Source organism: Terrapene carolina, unplaced genomic scaffold, assembly GCF_002925995.2.
Source record: "Terrapene carolina triunguis isolate 2854851 unplaced genomic scaffold, T_m_triunguis-2.0 Scaffold93, whole genome shotgun sequence".
NCBI lineage: Eukaryota > Metazoa > Chordata > Testudines > Emydidae > Terrapene > Terrapene triunguis.
This window is the reverse complement of record NW_020664444.1, coordinates 278,928-289,821: the sequence shown is the minus strand read 5'-3', so window position 1 is coordinate 289,821 and position 10,894 is coordinate 278,928. Positions and strand designations below refer to the sequence as shown.

The 10,894-nt window shown below is 46.7% G+C and overlaps 1 protein-coding gene across 1 annotated transcript in view; it reads left to right on the top strand.

Annotated features, from left to right (window-relative positions):
• Nucleotides 1-2,088: 2,088 nt before the first annotated feature.
• The window catches only part of KCTD5 (potassium channel tetramerization domain containing 5), a 50,398-nt gene continuing 41,592 nt past the window's right edge, over nucleotides 2,089-10,894 (top strand). The window contains exon 1 of the mRNA XM_024215578.3: nucleotides 2,089-2,337. Within this exon, the coding sequence (XP_024071346.2) occupies nucleotides 2,095-2,337 (243 nt within the window). The 5' untranslated portion in view covers nucleotides 2,089-2,094. The remainder of the gene's footprint in view (nucleotides 2,338-10,894) is intronic.

The window sequence follows — 10,894 nt, the reverse complement described above, 5'->3', positions numbered from 1 at the left end:
TGTATGTATGTCTCCTGCAACCTAAAAGACAAACACTGAAAGTGTGTGTGCGTGTGTGCAGCTGTGTTTGTATGTATGGGTGAAGTGGGGGGATATTACGTGATGCAAATACTATGAAGAACTGTGGCTGGATGGGCAATATTATACTCACCCACTTCCAAATTTTGACTATTCATGCTGGACCAAGGAGCCTTTTTGTGAAGGGCCATATACATATTTTGGAGATATAGGTCCTGTTGGCTCAAAAACATTTGTGTCCATAAAGAAGGCAGTAGCTTAAATAATGAAGTTCTTTCACCCCAAATCCTGACTGGGAGCTGAGTATTCCAACTGGACCACATAGCTGTAATTCTTTCCATCTGTGATGAGATTCTTTGTTAGTCTGAGTAGTTTCCTGTGGGAATAAGACGTTCATTAATAATGTCTTAGCTGGGGAAAGGAGGTACATGATTTGCTAAAGCTGGACTTTGGGGATGCTACACATAACTCTCTTCCTCGGGCTAGCATTTTAAAAAGAACTGATGTGTACACATGGGTGTGGTATTTATACTACTTGAAGCATTTGGTGAATACTTCAACCATTTTGTCTTTAGGCCAATATTTTACTAATTAAACTATGAATCACTTCTGCAATGCCTCATGGCCCAGAAAATGTCTGTCTATAGATACTTCCTTCAGTCAGCTGGCAGGTAAGTATTTCTCTTTGACCCAGAGCAGTGTATTTTCAGCTAAAATGGGAAATTTATAATCAAACTGGTAAACTGCATTTCCCTATAATGTGTTTGCACTGTCTTGGAAGAAACACAGCTATAAACAGTGAACAATTTAGAAATGGAAAACTATTAACTGTCTGAAGCATGCAAGTCCGGTCTGTTTGAGTGACAGTGAATGAGGATACTTGCTGTTTGAAATGCTTATGTACTGACTTTGATTGGATATTGCAGTCTCCTAAATTGTGGCAGAACTCACAACTGCTCTATCTGTCTAACAAAAAAACCAAACAAACTAGGAACTATAATCAATTTTGATAGATGTTAGCTGTCTTTCAGATTGGTGGCAGTCAGTTATGTGTGTAATATTCTCTACCTGGTTTGTAGCTGTAACTGTGATGTACAGGAAAAGCAAAAACTAAGAAGCAAACAAAAACAGAAGCCAATAATGCAGTGATATTAGGATAAACATTTTTGTATTTTTATTCTTATAAAGTTATTTGCTGGCTCGCATTGGCCTCTAGTTCAGTCTGTGTTATTTAAATTCTAATATATGAATTATTTGGATTGAATTCATGTTCGGGGCCATGGTGTTGTATGTATTGATGTACAGCCTTGAATGTGAATAATTATTGTAAACTATTTTACACCTTTCTCTGGCTTTATTATATAAATTTTCTATTGGTCGATGATTTAATCATATCTCATAATTTAAGGACTGTTTGTTCTCCGCCCGACAGCTCTCTGTGCTGTAGATGTAGCTAGTGACTGGATGATGAATTTTCACTTATGCTCGATAGTCTTGTAATAAAAGCATGTAGGGTCCTAGGCCCTGGGCTCCCGCCTCTTTTTCTGCGCCGCGCGCCTGTCCGCTAGGAACCGGGGGCAGGTGCAGCCTCCGGCCCCTGCCCGCCGAGCGAGGCCTGGCGCGGCCCCCGCAGCAGCCGGCTGAGGGGCCGGGCCGGGCGAAGGACGAGCGCAGTCCGCGGGTACTTCCGGCGGATGTCACGTTAGTGGAAGCCGGGATGGGGGAACGCCTGCGAAGGGAACAGAAATCCGAGCGGACACTTCCTGTCTCGAGGAGCGGGGGGGAGGGGAGTGTGGGAGCTGGAGGCCCGGTGGCAGCCGCGTGCGTTGGCCGGCCCGGGTCGATGCTCTCCGGGGGAGGGGCGAGGGAACGGTGAGTCTCCAGGACACGCACTTCCAGCTACGGCGTTATGGGCTGGGAACTACCTGCCATGAGGATTGGTATCTGCCTGACCACTTCCGGCTGGAAGGGGGTGGGGAGTCGGTATTACGAACGGATACTTCCGGTAGGACGGTGCGCGCGGAGGGGGTCGGGGGACCGTTATCCGGATTGGACCCTTCCGGCGCTGCAGCGAGGATGGCGGCGGAGAATCACTGCGAGTTCCCGGTTCCCTCCGTGGGCGGCCTTGGCCTAGTGGGGACAGGCGGGCCCTGCCGCCGCTGTAGCTCTGGGCCCTCCCCGGGAGGGGTCCCAGGTAAATGGGTCCGGCTGAACGTGGGGGGCACCTGCTTCCTCACCACCCGGCAGACGCTCTGCAGGGACCCCAAGTCCTTCCTCTTCCGCCTCTGCCAAGCCGACCCCGACCTGGACTCGGACAAGGTGAGACCGACAGAGGGACCCCCGTGATCTGGGACAACCCGCGCGGGCCGTGGGGGTCCCTGTCTTCTCGCATTCGGGTAGGCTAGGCCGGGCCCCTCCCTAGACTCGCCACAGGGGGGATTGTGGGGCTGGGACCTGCTTGTTCTGGGGGGAACCCGGCCCGCCCTGTGATGGCTTGGTAAGAGTCAGGTTTCTTCTTTTTACCACTACCACCCCATCCTGGGTCCAGGGCGAGAGAGACACCTACGATCCAGTCAGGTGAGAGAATGGTTCCGTATGCCCCCCTTTAGATTGAAGAGAATCTCGTATCGTTTAGCAGAAAGTATGAGGTTTCATTTCTTGGGAACAGGTATGCATTTATTTTCTTTTTTTCCTTTTCTTTGGTAGTCTTATTTATGCTAACAGATCATTCAGGGGTGTTTGCAGTACCATAATCAGAGGAATCCTTTAAGATTATGTAATATGAATATACTGTTCTGAAGCTGTTCAATAGTTGATTGTGGGGGTTGGAACAGGCCAATTCCTACAGACTACCCATATAGTTAATTGGTTTAGGTTCTTGTACCACACCCATGACCATTTCTATTGACGTGAATCTCTTAAAAGGAGCACAAGATCTGTATCTATTTGAATTTCTGGGTCACTTTTATTTATTGAGTAAGCTTTTATTTGCCATGATGCATAGATGTTTTATTTAAATCCTGTCATGTTAATTTTGCATTGTCTTGATCCCATAGTTTACAATTTGTGAATTCTGAAACTGAGCTATGCCATTGCTGTACAAAAGAGTACATTGAATACAAAAGGAAAAAAAAGCGTATTAGAGACAAAATCCAAAAGGCTAAGGCACTGAATGAGTAAGGGGGGAAAAGGGCAATAAGAAGAAGTTCTATAAATATATTAGAAAAAGGAAAGCATAGATCCGTTTACTTAATAGGGAAGGCTTTTTTTTGAGGCTTCAGTCTTCACTGAAAATGTTGATTGTGACCAGATGCTTAACACAGTTAATATTCACAATGTGGGAAGGATCTCAGATCAAAATAGGGAAAGAACAAGTTTAAAGAATATTTAGATAAGTTAAATGTATGTAAATTGACAGAGCCGGATGAAATTCACCTTAAAGTACTTAAGAAACTAGCCAACGCAATCTCTGAACTTTTAGCAATTGTCTTTGGGAGCTAATGGAGGAAGGTTGAGGTACCAGAGGGCTGGAGAAGGGCAAACATAGTAGCTATCTTCAAAAAGGGAAAAAATGAAAGCTGGGCAATTATAGACATGTCAGCTTAAGTTTGATAACCAGAAAGTTACTGGAACAATTTATTAAACAATCAGTTTATTCTAACCTAAAGGATATAAGGAGATGAGTAGTAGCCAACATGAATTTATCAAGAACAAACCATGTCAAACCAAACTTATTTTCTTCTTTGATAAGTTAACTGACTAGTGGCTAGAGAGCAGGGCCGGCTCTAGGCACCAGCAAAGCAAGCAGGTGCTTGGGGCCGTAAATTTGCAGGGGCGCAAGAATCCAGCATGGGAGCTGAGAACCAACAGGGGGCCCTGGGACCTGTAGTTCCTTGGTTAGCTCCCAGCTGTGGGCTCTCCCCCCACCCACACCCCCTGGTACCCAGCTCTGGCCCCCACCCGCACCCCCTGCCGCCCTGGCCCCCACCCGCATCTCCTGCCACCCCAACCCTGGGCTCTTCTCCCCCCCCTGCACCCGCACTCCCTGCCGCCCCAGCTGTGGCCCCCACCTGCACCTCCTGCCACCCCAGCCCTGGGCTCTTTCCCCCACACACACACACCTCCTGCCGCCCCAGCCCTGGGCTCTTCCCTCTCCCTGCCGCCCCAGCTCTGGCCCCCACCTGCACCTCCTGCCGCCCCAACCTGGGCTCTTCCCCCTCCCCGCACCCGCACCTCCTGCCGCCCCAGCCCTGGGCTCTCCCCCAAAGAAAGAATTGGGTGGACTAAATGGACAGTGCACCTCTCTATCTGAAGCCTAGCAAGGGAGGTACGTGGATCCCACTAGAATTTAAAATGAAAAGTAAGGGAGGGGAGGCTCTACTAGACTGGGCAGCTTTAGATACAGTACCAGGCACGTAGGAGGATTTACACTTCTGAGCCATGGAAGCAGAAATTGACTTTTCTTTTCCAGATTTAGCTAATATTCAGGAAGGGAATCCAGCACCTGCCTTCCAGATTTGAACACCCTCAAAATTCAGGAGTGCTCAAGCTCAATTTGGGTAGCTGTTACTTCATTTCTCCCAAATCAAATATACTGATCCACTGTAACTTGCTGTAGAAAAAGTAGAATAAATTGAGCAAGAAATGCTTCCCAGTGGTTATTAGAACTTGAATTGCTATTTTCAACAGCCATTGCTTTTTTTTATTATTATTATTTAAGTTTTAGTTTTATTTGTTTAAAAGGAAGACAGTGATATTGCATTGGCAAATTCCCCTTAGAAACAAAGAATGGAACAAAAGAATAATAAAGGCACCTCAACTTTTCCTCATTTATGTAGGACAGTCTTATAATATGCATCCAGATAGCCTTCAATCACACAAGCTGAAAATTGTTCCACTTTACTGCAGTTCTGTAACCATATGGGAACCAATCCTGTCTGTGTTCTGTGCACATCCAAAATTCCTGCTGAATGACCCGCCCTGGGAGCAAGTTACCAGTGACCCAGGGCTGGGGCGGCAGGAGGGTGCGGTGTGTGTGTGGGGGGGGAGGGGCAGCCAAAATTTTTTTTGCTTGGGGCAGCAAAAAACCTAGAGCCGGCCCTGCTAGAGAAGAAGCAGTAAATGGGATATATACAGTCTTTAGTAAGCATTTGACCCTGTCCCATATGACAGTTTCATAAACAAACTAGGGAAATGAAATTTAGATGGAAATACACCTCTACCCCGATATAACGCAACACGATATAACACGAATTCGGATATAATGCAGTAAAGCAGTGCTCCGGGAGGGGGAGGGGGGCTGCGCGCTCCGGCGGATCAAAGCAGGTTCGCTATAACGCGGTTTCACCTATAACGTGGTAAGATTTTTTGGCTCCCGAGGACAGCGTTATATTGGGGTAGAGGTGTATTATAAAATAGCCTTTGAACCAGTTAGGCACCTATTTCCAAAGAGATATCAATGGCTTGCTGTCAAACTGGGGGATATATGTCTCTCTTGGGTCCACACTGTTCAGTATTTTCATTAAAGACTTTGATAGAGTGGAGAGTATGCTTATGAATCTGTTATTGTGATGTTTAAACCATTTCTTTGCCTGAAATGTTGCAAATTAGTAATTTGTGTGTCGTTCATGACAAGATGATAGGGTGCTGCTAATCAAACTATTATGTAAGAGCACAGGCTATCAGATCTCGGTGTGTTAATCTCTAATAACACACATGTGTTATCTCATTGCTGTGTACTTTGGTTCCACTCACCACTCCTGGGGGAGTTCTGCGCCACTCTGTGCATGCATAATTAATGAGCAGTGCATATTTTTAATTTTTTGCGTAGAAAAAAAGCTGCTGGAAAGTTGCTTCAGTCCTGCCTTTTGCCCACCAGGGGGCACTATGGCGCTAGAACAGAGCAGCAGCAGCAGCTCCTGGCCAGCTAGGGAAGAGAAAGAACCTGCCTTCTTCACGGCGACTGTTAGGCCAGGTCGGGAGACAGACAGACTGTGGTGCTGCTGGGGGCTCAGATGGGGCTCATAAGGGCTAGTGGGGGAGGACAGACTGGGGCAGAGGCTGAATGGGAGTGGAAGCACAGGGCCACGAGGGGAGGGAGGCCCAGGGCCACATGGGGACGGGAGAGGGGGTGCTTGACTGAATGGGAAAGGCTAGGGGTCGGCCAGGGTCTGCATGGAGGAAGCTCCCTAACAATCCCCCCCCCCGCACCCTCTCCCCCCTAAAAAAAATCTGTTCCACACTTTTCCCATTCATACCAACACCCTCCAAGTTCACACCCAGGCTCCTTCCCAGCAATTACTTCCCTCTCCCTCAGCTCCTCCGTTACCCCTGACTCCCCCAAGCCTTTGCATTACTTCGGAGGGGTGTGGGAAATACAGTTCTGTATTTTACTTTAAATGAATTATTACTTAGAATTCTGTATTTATATGCCTAGTAAGGAATCTGTTTGTCAAAAAACATTTCCTGAATCTTTTTTCTTGTCTGTATTGTTACAGACATACTTACTGACAGGTATTTTGAAATAAATGACCAAAAATAATTGAAACTGGTGTGATTATATTGTGTTGTTTTGACAAATAAAATAGGCAGAATTTGAAAATACTGTGCACAGATTTTTTTTGTTGCAGAATTTTTATTTTTTTGGCACAGAATTCTCTCAGGAGTAACTCACTAGTTAAAGAAGGTTGAAGTCAGGCTGAAATTGAAGATGAGAATGTAGGTCTGAGAGGCCTTTTTCAATTTGACAGTGACTGGGCAGTTTGTAAAATGGATGTAAAATAGACAACTAGTTATCTTGTACTTAGCATTACATTGTACACTCAAATATGACATTTATTTCTAAAGATCAGAAAGATTTTGAGTATTTTGTACATATATAAGGGATGAACATTTTTAGTAAAGGACAGGAAATATGGGAGAAATTACAGTAGTTGTGAAAATCCAGCTTTGAGAAGATCCTGCTCTTAGGATATGCTTGTAGATAGCACCACAGCCCAGAAATCTATGGAAAATGACTATAAGTCTCTACAAATCTATAAGTATTTACATGGGGAACAAATATTTAGTAATGGGCTTTTCAATCTAGCAGACAAAGGTATAGGATAATCCAGTAGCTGGAACTTGAAGCTAGACAAATTCAGATGGGAAATAAGGTAAATTTTTAATGGTGATAGTAATTACTGAAACAGTTTACCAAGGGTCACAGTGGATTCTCCATCACTGGCAATTTTTAAATCAAGATTGGGTATTTTGTAAAAGTTCTTCTCTAGGAATTATTTTGGGGAAATTCTATGGCTTGCCTCATAGAGGAGGTCAGACTAGATAATCACAGTGATCCCTTCTTACCTTGGAATCTGTGATTGTGTGGGTGGGGGTGGATTTCATCTTACTTTGGAACAGTTTGAGTGTGTGTCAGGAGGATGGGCCCATGTACCTTCACAACAGTGAGGCAGCACATCTTCTGATTTATCTGCTTCTAACTGGTCAGAAATTTCTTTTCTGTACTAGCAATGGAGTGATTTTGAGAGCAAATAGTTTTTTTATACAGTGATAGTTAAAGTTAGTATTTTACATAAATACGTTTTTATGCAGTGAAGAGTTGGTTACATGGGCTGATATTTAATCAATTGATATGCAAGTAGTTAAAGACAGCCATTATTACCATTTTATTAAACTTAGTTGTGTTTTTGGTCTACCGCTGCGTAAACAGTCCATATCCTTTCCAGACAAGGAGGACTCTATTTTGCTCTCTCCATGTCCAGATCCATCTCCTGGTCAGCTGAACCCAAGACCAATATGATACGATCCACCCCACCCCACCCCCCCATGCTGAGGATCCCTTTGAAGCAAAGAATTCCCATCTAAATGCTACAGAGTTGTGACCTGAGGGCCCCTCTGAGCCTACTACTCCTAAAACTATGCCTTCCTTTGTTCCCCTTCAACACAGATTACTTTGGTATAACCCTTTTTGTCAGGGTTTAAAGCTCCACCTTCTTTGCATTCTTAATGGGAACCATTGATATCTACTTTGTCCTTTCAGCGCCTGTCTATAGCTAACTAACCTTCCTGGGCAACACAGCCCTGGAGTCTGCAATCTAAGGGTATGTCTACACTACGGGATTAATCCGAATTTATATAATTCGAATTTTGGAAACAGATTGTATAAAGTCGAATGTATGCAGCCACACTAAGCACATTAATTCGGCGGTGTGCGTCCATGTACCGGGGCTAGCGTCGATTTCTGGAGCGTTGCACTGTGGGTAGCTATCGCATAGTTCCCGCAGTCTCCCCCACCCATTGGAATTCTGGGTTGAGATCCCAGTGCCTGATGGGGCAAAAAACATTGTCGCAGGTGGTTCTGGGTACAGTCTCACCCCTCCCTCCATGAAAGCAACGGCAGACAACCATTTCATGCCTTTTTTCCTGGGTGAACACTGCAGACTCCATACCACGGCAAGCATGGAGCCCGCTCAGCTCAAGACAGCAGTCATGAACATTGTAAACACCTCGCGCATTCTCATGCAGTTTATGCTGAGCCAGGATCAGAAAAACGAGGCGAGGAGGAGGCCGCAATGGCAGCGCAGCGACAAGCGTGATGAGGACATGGACATGGACACAGAATTCTCTCAAACCGCGGGCCCCGGTGCTTTGGAGATCATGTTGTTAAGGGGCAGGTTCTATCCGTGGAACGCCGATTCTGGGCCCGGGAAACAAGCACAGACTGGTGGGACCGCATAGTGTTGCAGGTGTGGGACGATTCCCAGTGGCTGCGAAACTTTCGCATGCGTAAGGGCACTTTCTTGGAACTTTGTGACTTGCTGTCCCCTGCCCTGAAGCGCCAGAATACCAAGATGAGAGCAGCCCTCACAGTTGAGAAGTGAGTGGCGATAGCCCTGTGGAAGCTTGCAACGCCAGACAGCTACCGGTCAGTCGGGAATCAATTTGGAGTGGGCAAATCTACTGTGGGGGCTGCTGTGATGCAAGTAGCCAAAGCAATCACTGAGGTGCTGCTACGAAAGGTAGTGACTCTGGGAAATGTGCAGGTCATAGTGGATGGCTTTGCTGCAATGGGATTCCCTAACTGTGGTGGGGCGATAGATGGAACCCATATCCCTATCTTGGCACCGGAGCACCAGGGTACCCAGTACATAAACCGCAAGGGGTACTTTTCAATGGTGCTGCAAGCACTTGTGGATCACAAGGGACGTTTCACCAACATCAACGTGGGCTGTCCGGGAAGGGTTCATGACGCTCGCATCTTCAGGAACACTAATCTGTTTAAACGGCTGCAGCAAGGGACTTACTTCCTGGACCAGAAAATAACCGTTGGGGATGTTGAAATGCCAATAGTTATTCTTGGGGACCCAGCCTACCCCTTAATGCCATGGCTCATGAAGCTATACACAGGCAGCCTGGACAGGAGTCAGGAGCTGTTCAACTACAGGCTGAGCAAGTGCAGAATGGTGGTAGAATGTGCATTTGGCTGTTTAAAAGGTCGCTGGCGATCGTTACTGACTCGCTCAGACCTCAGCCAAACCAATATCCCCATTGTTATTTCTGCTTGCTGTGTGCTCCACAATCTCTGTGAGAGTAAGGGGGAGACCTTTATGGCGGGGTGGGAGGCTGAGGCAAATCGCCTGGCTGCTGATTACGCGCAGCCAGACACCAGGGGATTAGAAGAGCACACCAGGAAGCGCTGTGCATCAGAGAAGCTTTGAAAACCAGTTTCATGACTGGCCAGGCTACAGTGTGAAATTTCTGTTTGTTTCTCCTTCATGAAAACCCGCCCCCTTTATTGACTCATTCTCTGTAAGGAACCCACCCTCCCCCTTCCCCCAGCTTGCTTTCAAAGGAAATAAAGTCACTATTGTTTAAAAATCATTTATTCTTTATTAATTGATTATAAAAAGAGGGAGAGAACCCAGGTGGGGTTTGGGAGGAGGATCGGCGGGAAGGAAAAGGCCACTAAAAAAAGGTTAAAAAAATGACAGCCTTTTGCTTGGGCTGTCCACTGGGGGGAATGGGAGGGTGTACGGAGCCTCCCCCCCCGCCCCCCGCGTTCTTACACGTCTGGGTGAGGAGGCTATGGAACATGAGGAGGGGGGTTATACAGGAGCTGTAGCGGCACTCTGTTATCCTGCTGCCATTCCTGAAGCTCCACCAGACGCCGGAGCATGTCTGTTTGCTCACGCAGCAGCCCCAGCGTTGCATCCTGCCTCCTCTGATCTTCCTGCCGCCACCTCTCATCTCGAGCTTCCCTCCTGTCCTCACGTTGGTCCCTCCTATGCTCACGTTGGTACCTCCTGTCCTCATGTTCACTGGCTTCTTTCCTATACTTTGAAACCATGTCCTTCCAGTCATTCAGATGAGCTCTTTCACTGCGGGTGGATTCCATGATTTCTGCGAACATCTCGTCTCGCGTCTTCTTTTTCCGACGCCTTATCTGAGATAGCCTTCGGGACTGAGGAGGGAGGCTTGAAAAATTTGCAGCTGCTGGAGGGAGGGACAAAAGGAGAGAATTTTTTAAAAAGATACATTTTGCAGAACAATGCTTATACTCTTTCACGGTGACCAACACTATTCACATTACATAGCACATGTGATTTCTGTGCAAGGTCGGATTTTGCCTCTTAATATTGAGTGCCTGTGGCTTTGCTGCTAGAGATCACAGACGCAGGTCCGGGCAACAGAATTCGGCTTGCACGCGGCCATGGTAAGCCATTGTCTTTCGGCTTCTGCGCCCTCCTTTCCCACATACCAAGCAAAGCCCGTTGAGTGCTGCGGTTTTCCTGTTAATCTTCAGCAGCAGAAAACAAACTAACCCCCCTCGCCCCCCCCCCATCCAATTCTCTGGATGATCGCTTTATCCCTCCCC